This window comes from Nerophis ophidion, linkage group LG21, assembly GCF_033978795.1.
Source record: "Nerophis ophidion isolate RoL-2023_Sa linkage group LG21, RoL_Noph_v1.0, whole genome shotgun sequence".
NCBI lineage: Eukaryota > Metazoa > Chordata > Actinopteri > Syngnathiformes > Syngnathidae > Nerophis > Nerophis ophidion.
In genome coordinates, this window is record NC_084631.1 from 10591885 (window position 1) to 10607159 (window position 15275).

The 15275-nt window shown below is 41.3% G+C and overlaps 2 protein-coding genes across 3 annotated transcripts in view; both read right to left on the minus strand.

The window, feature by feature from the left end:
- Positions 1-26: 26 nt before the first annotated feature.
- LOC133539750 (interferon-inducible GTPase 5-like) lies at positions 27-3730 on the minus strand. Its single transcript, XM_061881898.1, is given in 3 exon segments — positions 27-1180; positions 1183-1858; positions 3693-3730. Coding segments are annotated over 2 exon segments (1131 nt in total). The 5' UTR covers positions 3693-3730; the 3' UTR covers positions 27-725.
- A 5924-nt stretch (positions 3731-9654) lies between these two features.
- LOC133539748 (sialic acid-binding Ig-like lectin 14) overlaps positions 9655-15275 on the minus strand; it is a 68776-nt gene continuing 63155 nt past the window's right edge. The window contains exon 10 of one of the 2 annotated variants that reach the window (XM_061881894.1): positions 9655-14496. In XM_061881894.1, the coding sequence (XP_061737878.1) occupies positions 14167-14496 (330 nt within the window). In that variant the 3' untranslated portion in view covers positions 9655-14166. The remainder of the gene's footprint in view (positions 14497-15275) is intronic. The other variant, XM_061881895.1, reaches the window with a different exon arrangement.

Genomic DNA, 15275 nt, shown 5'->3' on the forward strand with positions numbered 1-15275 from the left:
ACTAGGATAAAACTAATGAGGTGGGCATGGAAACAAACAAAACCAGGAAGTGCAAAACGTGACTGATTGTCCAAAATCAAAAACATAACATGACAAAACAAGATCCATAGGTGTGACAATTGTAAAGACATACCTCGAGGTCGGATGGCTGCGGTGAACACGCAGTGTCTCAGAGAGAAGCCGAGGAGCCAAGCTCACAATTGAGCTACTTTTAAACAGCTACTGCAGGAGGACGGATATTCCAATGATGGCTCAGGTAAGATATATATCACAATTTTCCCATCCAAAAACATGCTGGTTGACGTGGAGAAACATGTTCGCTTGACCGCTCTGTGTTAAAAACAAAGAAACACCGGCTGTGTCTCGGTGGTAAAGACAGCTGCAATACACCACTTCCCACCAACAGCATTATTGTTTATAGTCTCCATTATTAATTGAACAAATTGCAAAAGATTCAGCAACACAGATGACCAAGTTACTGTGGAATTATGCGATGAAAAGAGATGACTTTTACCCGTAACTGGTGCTGAGCTAATATTTCCTGACAGTCCATGACGTCACGCGCACGCGTCATCATTCCGTGGCGTTTAGTTTACTAAATTTAAAATTGCAATTTAGTAAACTAAAAAGGCCGTATTGGCATGTGTTGCAATGTTAATATTTCATCATCTAGTAGCGGGTTTCAGTAGGTAAAGGAAAACAACAAAGAAAAGAAGAAGCTTCCTCTATTTGAAAGCCGAGGCCAACATCTTCTCTGCATCTGCCGCCATGTCATCGATGGCGCTGTTCAAGGCGTGCAACATGGCGGAAAAGGAACGGCCAGCCGAACGTGCGTGTGTGGGTATAGCCATCTGCATCAATTTGGAAGAGAGCGTGGACGAGTCCCTCTCCGCTGCCGCCAGCCGGCTCTTCACCTCCCCCTTGGTGACCTCCACGGACAACGTGCACGTCCGCAAGGCTTTGAGTGTCGCTGCTTCCGCGCCTCGCTGCCGGGCCAGTCGCTCCACCGATGCGTCGTCCAGACATAAGGATAATTGAGCTTTAGACAGGATTCGTACGGCTACACTCGTGTCCACCATGGAGGCCACGAAGGGAACGGGGATGGCTGACATGCCGCCAGAAAGCGAGGCAGCTGCCCACACCAGCGCTTTGAAAGCCTCCTTTTTTTGGGAGACCAGAGCGGCGGTAGCGTTGGGAGCGCCATCAAAAGAGCGTACGATCTGATTTCAGGAAGGTCTTTGGTCATGTCCTCCAGCAGGGTAGGGAAGTCCAAAGTCTCCAAGGCGGAAGGTCTCACTAGGTAGACTTTAGGCTGGGTCACCCCTTTGGACGCCAGCATCTCCACACTAGCTTTCCTTTTTGCTTCGAGATACCTGTCTTCATCGTTCCCCGAGACCAAAAGGGTCAAGTAGAGCGTTTGTTGCTGCAACGTGCGAGTCCGGAGGAACAGGTCCACAACGCCGGGCGGGGGAGTCGTCTGCGTGAACGCCATGAAGACCGCATTGTAGCGGAGAAACTTGACCCTGTCCATGTAGTTGTCACAGTCGAACGGAGCCGAATCAGGGACGGGAGGGAGGTCCCACAAGCGGTAGTCAGTGTGTTTGGGGTTCACGTAGCACGTCACGTCCTCGCTATCCACCGCTGATGAGGATGGAGCTGCTCCTTCCTCCCCGGGACGCAGGCCGTGCAGGGAGTTTATGAAGGAGGTCTTCTCCTCTCCACGGTCGCCTGCTATAGCCAAGTTGATCCTGCTGATCAGGAGGTCTTCCACTGCTTCTTTGACCTCAGACAACTTATTACTCTCCATGGAGTCTTTGAGACTCTCCAGCAGGTTCAGACCTTTATAGACATCCACCATCTTCGTGGGCAACAACATACTTCAGTTATTTCTGAGACCACATGAGAATCTATTGAAATGTTTGTAAAACTACAAAGATTTTTTTCAGAGAACACTACACAGCCTTTTTCCACCACAGGAACTTTTCCGTTTACCCGGTTAAATAAAGTTCCCTCTGCTATTCCACCAAAAACTACCCGGATAGATTTACTTCCACTAAAGGCGAGATGGGACTTTTGAAAGGTTCTAGGAATTTTGAATGGCTGATTGGTTGAACACAGTAAGGACGTTCCTAAAAACGTTTGTTTTCGAACAAAACAATCGCCATTACAGTCTGCGAGACAACTTGTTTATTTCTTATTTTTTGCGGATCAACGACGAGCAAGAACAACAAAACTATATTTTGTCTTGCGGGAACTTTTGTTCTTGGAACTAAAGGCTTAGTCTAGATCAGGGGTCACCAACGTGGTGATGAGTAGCCCGCTGGCCTGTTCTAAAAATAGCTCAAATAGCAGCACTTACCAGTGAGCTGCCTCTATTTTTTTCATTTTATTTATTTACTAGCAGGCTGGTCTCGCTTTGCTCGACATTTTTAAGTCTTAAGAGAGACAAAACTCAAATCGAATTTGAAAATCCAAGAAAATATTTTGAAGACTTGGTCTTGACTTGTTTAAATAAATTCATTTATTTTTTTACTTTGCTTCTTATAACTTTCAGAAAGACAATTTTAGAGAAAAAATACAACCTTGAAAATGATTTTAGGATTTTTAAACAAATATACCTTTTTACCTTTTAAATTCCATCCTCTTCTTTCCTGACAATTTAAATCAATGTTCAAGTATTTTTGTTTTCTTTTATTGTAAAGAATGATAGATACACTTTAATTTAATTCTTCATCATAGCTTCTGTTTTTTCGACGAAGAATATTTGTGAAATATTTCTTCAAACTTATTATGATTAAAATTCCTAAAAATTATTCTGGCAAATCTAAAAAATCTGTAGAATTAAATTTTAAATCTTATTTCAAAGTCTTTTGAATTTCTAGAAGAAATAATGATTTGTCTTTGTTATGAATATAGCTTGGTCCAATTTGTTATATATTCTAACAAAGTGCAGATTGGATTTTAACCTATTTAAAACATGTCATCAAAATACTAAAAATTAATCTTAATCGGGAAAAATTGCTAATGATGTTCCATATATTTTTTTTTAAATATATTTTTCAAAAAGATTCGAATTAGCTAGTTTTTCTATTCATTTTTTTCGGTTGAATTTTGAATTTTGAAGAGTCAAAATTGAAGATAAACTGTTTCAAAATTTAACTTTCATTTTTTTCGTGTTTTCTCCTCTTTTAAACCGTTCAATTAAGTGTTTTTTTTCATCATTTATTCTCTACAAAAAACCTTCTGTAAAAGGAAAAAAAAATGTACGATGGAATGACAGACAGAAATACTATTTTTTTTTAATTTATAGATTTATTTATTAAAGGTAAATTGAGCAAATTGGCTATTTCTGACAATTTATTTAAGTGTGTATCAAACTGGTAGCCCTCCGCATTAATCAGTACCCAAGAAGTAGCTCTTGGTTTCAAAAAGGTTGGTGACCGCTGGTCTAGATCTTGGAACAAAAAGATTAGTTCCTGGAACAAAAAGTTGTGTTCTTGGAACTAACGGTTTAGTTTGAAGAACTAAATGTTAAGTTTGAAGAACTAAAGGTTTAGTTCCGTGAACTAAAGATATAGTTCCTGGAATAAGATGTTTAGTTCCAGGAACCAAATGTTTTGATCTTAGAACTAAAGGTTTAACTTTTCTGAACTTTTGGTGGAAAAAGGCCTATTAAGACAAGGTTTTCTCACCGTTAGGTCGCAGCAGTCCAATTCCAAAGGCCGACGCAATGAGCCACAGCTATTTAAAGTTGTTGTCGTGCATGTGGAACGTTCTAATCCAGCAGTCATCCCTAATCTGTTTAAGCACATAATGCAAAGGCAATGTGAAGGTTTGCCACTCTCGCACTAGTCAACACCGTTTAAAGTACTACATGTGCATAAAATCACCAGAAGTCAAATAAAATTATAAAAAAAATAATAATGAAGTATGGTTTGTGTTGTAGTTGCACTGTACTAGAAAACAATTGTGCATCTATTTTATTTTAATGATGTATGTTCCATTTAAACCTGAATAATAAACACAATGTCAAATTAATTTTGGACTCAGCCCTCATTCTGGTTGGCGTTGTAAGCCACAATTGGGGTGAAAAAAGTTGTCCAAACTACATGTCAGGTTCAAACACTGTTGACATCTATTCAATCAATCAATCAATATTTATTTATATAGCCCTAAATCACAAGTGTCTCAAAGGGCTGCACAAACCATTACGACATCCTCGGAAGAACTAAGCTACAGGTTACTCGCCATTAAATGTAACTAAGATAGAAGTTACTCTCCATTTAAAGTTTCTAAGCTACAAGTTACTTTCCATTAAATGTAACTAAGATAGAAGTTACTCTCCATTCAAAGTTTCTAAGCTACAAGTTACTTTCCATTAAATGTAACTAAGATAGAAGTTACTCTCCATTTAAAGTATCTAAGCTACAAGTTACTTTCCATTAAATGTAACTAAGATAGAAGTTACTCTCCATTTAAAGTATCTAAGCTACAAGTTACTTTCCATTAAATGTAACTAAGATAGAAGTTACTCTCCATTTAAAGTATCTAAGCTACAAGTTACTTTCCATTAAATGTAACTAAGATAGAAGTTACTCTCCATTTAAAGTATCTAAGCTACAAGTTACTTTCCATTAAATGTAAATAAGTTACAGGGGAAGCTATCCCTGGAGAAGTGTAGCAAGCTACATTACAAGCTGCAGGACAACAGAAGCTAGCTACATGAAAGCTCCATTGAACAACATGTCTATCTATGGTCCACATGTATAATATCAATGTTGATGTAAGTATACAAAGATTACTATCAACTATCTGTCATTTGCCTCTAGGGGTCACTCTATGTATTTATTAAGTTTGCCTTTTCTTTGGCCCACCCCAATAATGTTATTCATGTGGTCTACCTCCAGTAAAAAAAAGCATATGTTGACAAAGAAAGAAAGGAAGACTTGAGTGTAGTTTGGGAAGAGTTGCAGTAAAACTTTCCACTGAATGTGTGTTCCTACATTTGTGTTCCACGTCTTAGATGAAGAGAGCACTTGTGAGTGTGCTTTACAGAGTCAACAACTAAGGGATTGTTTTCACTAAATGTGTGTAAATATGGCCAAGGACACGCATTATTGTGGCTTTCATCTTCATCACTCAAGGACAAATCTCATTTGTCTCGGACAGACAAAAAGGCAAAGAATCAAACAGAGACAGAGTTAAATTTGGACTCAGATCATGAGGAGAGACATGGCCTCTGTACACCTTTGACACCTCCTGCACCAAGCTCTGACAAAAAGGTTTTCGTCTCCTCTTTTATTTAGGTATTCAATGTTTACGCAACAACACATGCCAAAACAGGAATGGGGAGCATACACACAGTCACTGTTTTCGGTCACATTGAAGACAAAAGAAGACGATGCCTCGGGCCCGGGCTCGTCCTGGTCTGAGCTACGGCAAAAAAGGAATGGGGAGTATATAAACAGTCATTGTTTTCGGTCATATCGAAGACAAAAGAAGACGATGCCTCGGGCCCGGGCTCGTCCTGGTCTGAGCTATGGCAAAACAGTGTTTTCGGTCACATCGAAGACAAAAGAAGACGATGCCTCGGGCCCGGGCTCGTCCTGGTCTGAGCTACGGCAAAACAGGAATGGGGAGTATATAAACAGTCATTGTTTTCGGTCACATCGAAGACAAAAGAAGACGATGCCTCCGGCCCGGGCTCGTCCTGGTCTGAGCTACGGCAAAACAGTCATTGTTTTCGGTCACATTGAAGACAAAAGAAGACGATGCCTCGGGCCCGGGCTCGTCCTGGTCTGAGCTACGGCAAAACAGGAATGGGGAGTATATAAACAGTCATTGTTTTCGGTCACATCGAAGACAAAAGAAGAGGATGCCTCGGGCCCGGGCTCGTCCTGGTCTGAGCTACGGCAAAACAGGAATGGGGATTTTATAAACAGTCATTGTTTTCGGTCACATCAAAGACAAAAGAAGACGATGCCTCGGGCCCGGGCTCGTCCTGGTCTGAGCTACGGCAAAACAGGAATGGGGAGTATATAAACAGTCATTGTTTTCGGTCACATCAAAGACAAAAGAAGACGATGCCTCGGGCCCGGGCTCGTCCTGGTCTGAGCTACGGCAAAACAGGAATGGGGAGTATATAAACAGTCATTGTTTTCGGTCACATTGAAGACAAAAGAAGACGATGCCTCGGGCCCGGGCTCGTCCTGGTCTGAGCTATGGCAAAACAGGAATGGGGAGTATATAAACAGTCATTGTTTTCGGTCACATCAAAGACAAAAGAAGACGATGCCTCCGGCCCGGGCTCATCCTGGTCTGAGCTACGGCAAAACAGGAATGGGGAGTATATAAACAGTCATTGTTTTCGGTCACATCGAAGACAAAAGAAGAGGATGCCTCGGGCCCGGGCTCGTCCTGGTCTGAGCTACGGCAAAACAGGAATGGGGAGTATATAAACAGTCATTGTTTTCGGTCACATCAAAGACAAAAGAAGACGATGCCTCGGGCCCGGGCTCGTCCTGGTCTGAGCTACGGCAAAACAGGAATGGGGAGTATATAAACAGTCATTGTTTTCGGTCACATCAAAGACAAAAGAAGACGATGCCTCGGGCCCGGGCTCGTCCTGGTCTGAGCTACGGCAAAACAGGAATGGGGAGTATATAAACAGTCATTGTTTTCGGTCACATTGAAGACAAAAGAAGACGATGCCTCGGGCCCGGGCTCGTCCTGGTCTGAGCTACGGCAAAACAGGAATGGGGAGTATATAAACAGTCATTGTTTTCGGTCACATTGAAGACAAAAGAAGACGATGCCTCGGGCCCGGGCTCGTCCTGGTCTGAGCTATGGCAAAACAGGAATGGGGAGTATATAAACAGTCATTGTTTTCGGTCACATTGAAGACAAAAGAAGACGATGCCTCGGGCCCGGGCTCGTCCTGGTCTGAGCTATGGCAAAACAGGAATGGGGAGTATATAAACAGTCATTGTTTTCGGTCACATCAAAGACAAAAGAAGACGATGCCTCCGGCCCGGGCTCATCCTGGTCTGAGCTACGGCAAAACAGGAATGGGGAGTATATAAACAGTCATTGTTTTCAGTCACATCGAAGACAAAAGAAGACGATGCCTCGGGCCCGGGCTCGTCCTGGTCTGAGCTACGGCAAAACAGGAATGGGGAGTATATAAACAGTCATTGTTTTCGGTCACATCAAAGACAAAAGAAGACGATACCTCCGGCCCGGGCTCATCCTGGTCTGAGCTACGGCAAAACAGGAATGGGGAGTATATAAACAGTCATTGTTTTCAGTCACATCGAAGACAAAAGAAGACGATGCCTCGGGCCCGGGCTCGTCCTGGTCTGAGCTACGGCAAAACAGGAATGGGGAGTATATAAACAGTCATTGTTTTTGGTCACATTGAAGACAAAAGAAGACGATGCCTCGGGCCCGGGCTCGTCCTGGTCTGAGCTACGGCAAAACAGGAATGGGGAGTATATAAACAGTCATTGTTTTCGGTCACATTGAAGACAAAAGAAGACGATGCCTCGGGCCTGGGCTCGTCCTGGTTTCAGCTTCGGCAGGTCTTTGAGGACAAAAGAAAACCCCTCTCGTCGCATTCCGACGTACACAGCGGAATGTTCCAAGACCTTGCTTGTTCGAAGAAGGACAGCTCTCAACTACTCAATGGAATCAAAGAGAGCTGAAAGTTTTTTGATAATTTACAAACAATTTACACAATTTTTCTAACACAACACTTTTGGGGGGATTTTTTTCTATCATTCACAACCTCTATGTAAGAAAAGAACCGATTACATTTTTTAAATGTATTTAAATTTGTAATAAATGCAGTCATGGGCTCATAAAACATCCAAAAACTACTAACGATACTCTATTTACAGTTTGTGACCTGAAAATTAGCCAAGTATTAGCGATATCGTTATTATAAGCGCTGACGCCGAGGAACTACTTTTAGCAGAGTGCTAACTATCTTGGGCTGCTATATTGACATATCGAGCCGCTGCATCGCCTCTGAGTTGGTGAAAGTTAATTTGAGATTATAATCATGCCTCTCACCTGGATTGTAGAAGGTTGTGAACATAAACACACAAGTTGGTCAATTTTGACATCCAACTTACACCCGGCGATGGCGAGAAGGACACAAAAACAGGCTCGTTTGCGCCCACCTTTTATTTTTTTGTTGTATTGCAACCTTTGTGAGGATTATGATAAATTATTCATACATAAACATCCAAATGAGAGCAGACATTGTAGAGTAAGTGATTGTTTTATTATGTCGATAGTTTGTATATCTTGTTTAGTACTTAGCAATACTGCTACATGGTTCACTAAAGATGCATTTGGATCTTGGAGATCATCCTCCTTGTATCCAGGGTCAAAAATATAAGTTTCTTTATCATCATTTGCCCCAAAGTAGTCTTTGTTGTCTCTCATGAAGTCTGCTATGATTAGTGGTGTTGTTTTTGTTGAAGGCAAAAGTGAACATTGTGATGCGGATGTACAAATAACATGCTTAAAAGGATCAAAATAAGTACTACATCACATATGTATACTTAAAGCATGTATATATATATATATATATATATATATATATATATATATATATATATATATATATATATATATATATATATATGTATACTTAAAGCATGTATATATATATATATATGTATACTTAAAGCATGTATATATAAAACCTTAATGAAGGTTTGTAGGCCTTATAGAGCAAATCTTGTTAGCTGACTTTTGCTAGAGTTTATTTATGACTTAGAATGCATAAAAAAAGAAAAAAATGTGTTCTTGTCTTACTTGAGAATTGGGAATGAATGTCAAAATAAAAAAGTACCGTTTTCCTTTGATGTAATGTACAATTTGATTAAAAAAAAATCTAAACAAGTGTCTAACCGGAACTGACATAAGCGATAATAAACACAATAATTCAATAGCTATCGGTGCAAATATGGTGGGTTTTTTTTACTAATTACAAATACATGTTTCTATATTGTTCTTACTACATGGAAGTACAGTTCTTTAATTGGTATTCTGTTCCAAATTGAATCTTACAAGATTCCGCAATAAAAAAAAGTTACTGTTTTTGGACCAAATCAGTACCGACTGGACCACTCATTTGGTAGCGGTATGGGATAATATGATACCGGTACAAATTACTTGTATAATTATATATTTTTTTCAAATAAAATGTGATTTCTTTTTGTAACGATTCTTAATGGGAAAAAAAAAAATATATATATATTTTTTTTGTCTGTCTGGTCCAGCTGTCAAAAAAATCCTATTTGTTGATGGAGATGATCATATCTGCTGTACAGATTTACTTTAGAAAAGACAAGTGTTGGATACTTTTCTTGTTGCCTTATTTGTATTTGACTTTATTAAATGTTTGGGTTGAATTTTATTAAACGAAAGACGTTTTATTTTATGGAGGATTGTAATTAATCATAGAACGGGCACCCAATGTTATTAAACAAATATTGGGTAACACTTTAGTATGGGGAACTTATTCACCATTAATCCGTTGCTTATTAACACGCAAATTAGTAACATATTTGTCACGCGGTGCGCGGATAGTGATGCGCGTTTTGTCACCCCAAGATGCAAAATGGACCAATCGGACGAGTATTGCAGGTAAGAGCTTGGTTTAATGTACAAAAATAAAATAACACTGGTACAAAACGGCTAAAGAAAGTGCGTGCCTATGCAAGGGAAGCTAACGCTAAACGTAGCAGCGAGTCAAGAGTCCAAAATTGACGTGCCGAGCGCACGAGAAGCTAAGGCGAAACTTAGCACGAGTATAGACGTAGAGGAAATACCAACGTGAGTGTAGCTTATAGCAGTGGTTCTCAAATGGGGGTACTTGAAGGTATGCCAAGGGGTTCGTGAGATTTTTTTAAAAATATTCTAAAAATAGCAACAATTTAAAAATCCTTTATAAGTATATTTATTGGCTCATACTTCAACAAAATATGAAAGTAAGTTCATAAACTGTGAAAAGAAATGCAACCATGCAAAATTCAGTGTTGACAGCTAGATTTGTTGTGGACATGTTCCATAAATCCATCCATCTTCTTCCGCTTATCCGAGGTCGGGTCGTGGGGGCAACAGCCTAAGCAGGGAAACCCAGACTTCCCTCTCCCCAGCCACTTCGTCTAGCTCTTCCCGGGGGATCCCGAGGCGTTCCCAGGCCAGCCGGGAGACATAGTCTTCCCAACGTGTCCTGGGTCTTCCCCGTGGCCTCCTACCGGTTGGACGTGCCCTAAACACCTCCCTAGGGAGGCGTTCGGGTGGCATCCTGACCAGATGCCCGAACCACCTCATCTGGCTCCTCTCGATGTGGAGGAGCAGCGGCTTTACGTTGAGTTCCTCCCGGATGGCAGAACTTCTCACCCTATCTCTAAGGGAGAGCCCCGCCACAGAAACTCATTTCGGCCGCTTGTACCCGTGATCTTATCCTTTCGGTCATGACCCAAAGCTCCTGACCATAGGTGAGGATGGGAACGTAGATCGACCGGTAAATTGAGAGCTTTGCCTTCCGGCTCAATTCCTTCTTCACCACAACGGATCGGTACAACGTCCGCATTAATGAAGACGCCGCACCGATCCGCCTGTCGATCTCACGATCCACTCTTCCCTCACTCGTGAACAAGACTCCTAGGTACTTGAACTCCTCCACTTGGGGCAGGGTCTACTCCCCAACCCGGAGATGGCACTCCACCCTTTTCCGGGCGAGAACCATGGACTCGGACTTGGACGTGCTGATTCAGTGAGAGATGAAGATCCCGGTCAGATGAAGCCATCAGGACTACATCATCTGCAAAAAGCAGAGACCTAACCCTGCGGTCACCAAACCGGAACCCCTCAACGCCTTGACTGCGCCTAGAAATTCTGTCCATAAAAGTTATGAACAGAATCGGTGACAAAGGACAGCCTTGGCGGAGTCCAACCCTCACTGGAAATGTGTTCGACTTACTGCCGGCAATGCGGACCAAGCTCTGACACTGATCATACAGGGAGCGGACCGCCACAATAAGACAGTCCGATACCCCATACTCTCTGAGCACTCCCCACAGGACTTCCCGAGGGACACGGTCGAATGCCTTCTCCAAGTCCACAAAACACATGTAGACTGGTTGGGCAAACTCCCATGCACCCTCAAGAACCCTGCCCAGAGTATAGAGCTGGTCCACAGTTCCACGACCAGGACGAAAACCACACCATAAATATTGATGTTAAAGGTTTCTTTTTTGTAAAGAAATGTTTAGAATAAAGTTGATGAATCCAGATGGATCTCTATTACAATCCCCAAAAAGGGCACTTTAAGTTGATGATTACTTCTATGTGTAGAAATCTTTATTTATAATTGAATCACTTGTTTATTTTTCAACAAGTTTTTAGTTATTTTTATATCTTTTTTTCCAAATAGTTCAAAGAAGACCACTACAAATGAGCAATATTTTGCACTGTTATACAATTTAATAAATCAGAAACTGATGACATAGTGCTGTATTTTACTTCTTTATCTCTTTTTTTCAACCAAAAATGCTTTGCTCTGATTAGGGGGTACTTGAATTAAAAAAAAATGTTCACAGTGTCACACCGCGTTGAAGGATGTCTTGTTTTGGGGGTTTTTTGTCTTATGGTTTTAATTTGAAAAGTAACTCTCCTCTCGTTTCAGGTCACTTGCTCTTCCTTTTGTGTCATCAGTCTGACGTCATCCCTGTTCTCTGATTGTTTCCAGCTGTTCCCTATTACCTTCATGTGTTTATAAGCTCACTCCTTCCTTTGTTCTGTGCCAGATCGTCTCGTTTATTTGTGCTCTCTAGCGTCCATGTCTTTGTCCATGCCTTGCCTTGTCTTGTGCTTATGTCCCTTGATCCTGAACCCCTTTATGAGTATTTTGAGTTTTCCTTTCTTCCTCCTCAGCAGAGTCCATCCATCCATCCATTTTCTACCGCTTATTCCCTTTTATGGGGTCGCGGGGGGCGCTGGCGAGTGATTTTGATTATTTAGTTATTCAGCCGCAGTGGTAAGTTTCAGTTAAAAGTTTTTCATTCATTCCTCAACTTTTTGAGTGACTATTTTTGTTATTAGATTAGGTAGTGTAGATATTTTCACAGATGTTGTTTTGGTCCTCCTGTCGGAGCGTTTTTTGTTAAATACTGTTTATAGTTCGTCTTTACTTTTGTGTTTTCCTCCGTTCGGAGTGATTTTCGGTTGTTCCTTCTTTTTCTGGAACCTTTTCGCCGAGTAGTTTATTTTTGTGATTATAGATAATGGTTTTTCTCGACTCTGCATCTGAGTCCAATCCTTTTATCAAAGCGTGACACACAGGGGGTACATCACTGAAAAAAGGTTGAGAACCCCTGGCTTATAGCAAACAAAAGATCCAGGCTGAACAAAGGGAGAAGGCAGGCTTAAATAATGGCCGCAATCAGAAAACAGGTGCGCGTCGAAAAACTAGTGGCAGGTGGAACAAATATGAGACCATGGAGACGAGATAAATAAGGAAGTGCCAAACTAGGGATCGGAAGAGTCCAAAAACAAACAAGAAACACAAAAGGACTCAAAAACCAAAACAATGTATGATCCGGGCGACGGATCATAACAATATTGGGTCTTAATTAGTCATTATTAAGTACTTATTAATGCCTTATACTCTAAAGGAGATCTTTATTACTTACAATATGTTCCCAGAGTGTCCAAATAACTCTTAATTAAGTCGTAGTTACTTACAATATGTTCCCCATACTAAAATGTTACTAAATATTGATTTTGAATCAAGAATCGATTCTGAATGGAATGGTTACCCACTAGAATCAAACTGAATCGTGTGGTGCCCCAAGATTCACAGCCTTAGTACATATGTTAGGCTCCTGTAAGATGTGGTTCAGCCATGAATGGTACTGCACTGCTTAGGGCATGGGTGTCAAACTCTGGCCCGCGGGCCAAATTTGGCCCTTGAGGCAATATCAAATTAAAATTACAGCTGGCCCGCCGGTATTATACAGCGGCGGTGCCGCTGCAACACCACATTCACCGCTTATACTCATACTTGCCAACCCTCCTGATTTTCCGGGGAGACTTCCGAAGTTCAGTGCCCCTCCCGAAAATTTCCCAGGGCAACCATTCTCCCGAATTTCTCCCCGGACAACAATATTGGGGTCGTGCCTTAAAGGCACTGCCTTTAGCGTCCGCTTTTCTTCTATACATAAAGCATGCCGGCCAAGTCACATAGTATATGCGGCTTGTACACACAGACACAAAAGTGAATGCAATGCACATTTGGTCAACAGCCATACAGGTCACACTGAGAGTTGCTGTATAAACAACTTCAACACTGTTACAAATATGCGCCACACTGTGAACCTTGACCAGACAAGAATGACAAACACAATTCGGGAGAACAACCGCACCGAAACACAACATGAACACAACAGAACAAATACCCAGAACCCCTTACAGCACTAACTCTTCCGGGACGCTACAATATATTCACCCCCGCTACCACCGAACCCCGCCACCTCCCAACCCCGACCACCTCATTGTTATTTTATTTTCAAATTTATTAGCTAGTGGAAAAAGTTAATGTTAATATTTGCAAATACAAAAGAGGCATTACATTTTTTATTTAAATGTTATTTCTGTGATGTTTTTTGGTTTGTTTTTTGAAAGTTGATTTTGCACTATTAGGTTGTACAAGCGTTGTTAAAGCAAATCAGTGTAGCAAACTGAGCAATAATTAAAGTTTTATTCATTCACTTTCTCTTGCTACCTCAAGGCTTGAATGTTTGATTCATTCCTTATCGTTATTTTACTTTAAATTTTTTACTTTATTGGCCTTTGGAAAAAGTTTCTTTTGATATTTACCTCAGAAGGCTGCAAATAGAGGCATTCAATTTTTATTTAAATTTTATGTGATATGCCATTGATATTTTTTTATTACTGTTATTATTTGAAACTCAGTTTTGCATGTCACTATAAAGTTATATAAGCCTTGCTTGTTCAATATTCAATGCAAAACTTGTTTGGGTCCCTATTAAAAGGTTAATTTGTTCAACCTTTGGTTTAAAATTTTGGCCCACTCTGTATTTGAGTTTGACACCCCTGGTTTAGGGGAAAAAAAAAAGTTGGAGTTCAATCATCTCCATGACCATCGATGACGTCGCTGCACATCATTGTTTCCTCTACATTTGAATACAGGACCTCCTCGTCCTCTTTCAGCTCGGAGCACTGAGGTCCGCCCTCCCGTGTTCTCTGACATTCCATCAACTGCTCGGATTCGCCGTCATTTCTGCAGCCGGCTTTCTTGATCTCCGCGTACTCCGTAGCCTCGTGCTTGGGCGCCGCCTCCCCGGTGTTGTTTCTCCTCAGCGCAGAGAAGTTGATGTCGGCGTAGTCCACGTCAGCTTTGTCCTCGCCGTTGACGTCGCCGCCTTCTCCTTCATCCCTCTCGGGGTCAGTTTCCTGTTAGGAACAAGTTTTTAACAAGGTATCATTGTTGTATAAATAGGCCTGGGCCAAAATGTGATAAGTCAATTAACAATTACGGTTAGTATTACCCATAGGCGCCGATCTACATTTCTGCCAGTGGGTACCAATATTTTCGTACTTTTCTAAATAAGGGGGACCACAAAAAATGTCATTATTGGCTTTATTTTAAAGGGGAACATTATCACCAGACCTATGTATGTGTCAATATATACCTTGATGGTGCAGAAAAAAGACCATCTGTTTTTTTAACCGATTTCCGAACTCTAAATGGGTGAATTTTGGCGAATTAAACGCCTTTCTGTTTATCGCGCTGGAAGCGATGACGTCAGAATGTGACGTCACCGAGGTAATACAGCCGCCATTTTCATTTTCAACACATTACAAACACCGGGTCTCAGCTCTGTTATTTTCCGTTTTTTTCAGTATTTTTTGGAACCTTGGAGACATCATGCCTCGTCGGTGTGTTGTCGGAGTGTCTAACAACACTAACAGGGAGGGATTCAAGTTGCACCACTGGCCCGAAGATGCGAAAGTGTCTGCCGCCAGATCCCCATTGAATGTGCCAGAGTGTCTCCATATTTGACCGGCGATGACAGACATGACACAGAGATGTATGGATAACCTGCAGATGCATTTGCAACGATAGTCAACGAAATCACAAAGGTGAGTTTTGTTGATTTTGACTGCCAGCTAATCGATGCTAACATGCTACGCTAATCGATGCTAACATGGTATTTACCGGCGGTGCTAAA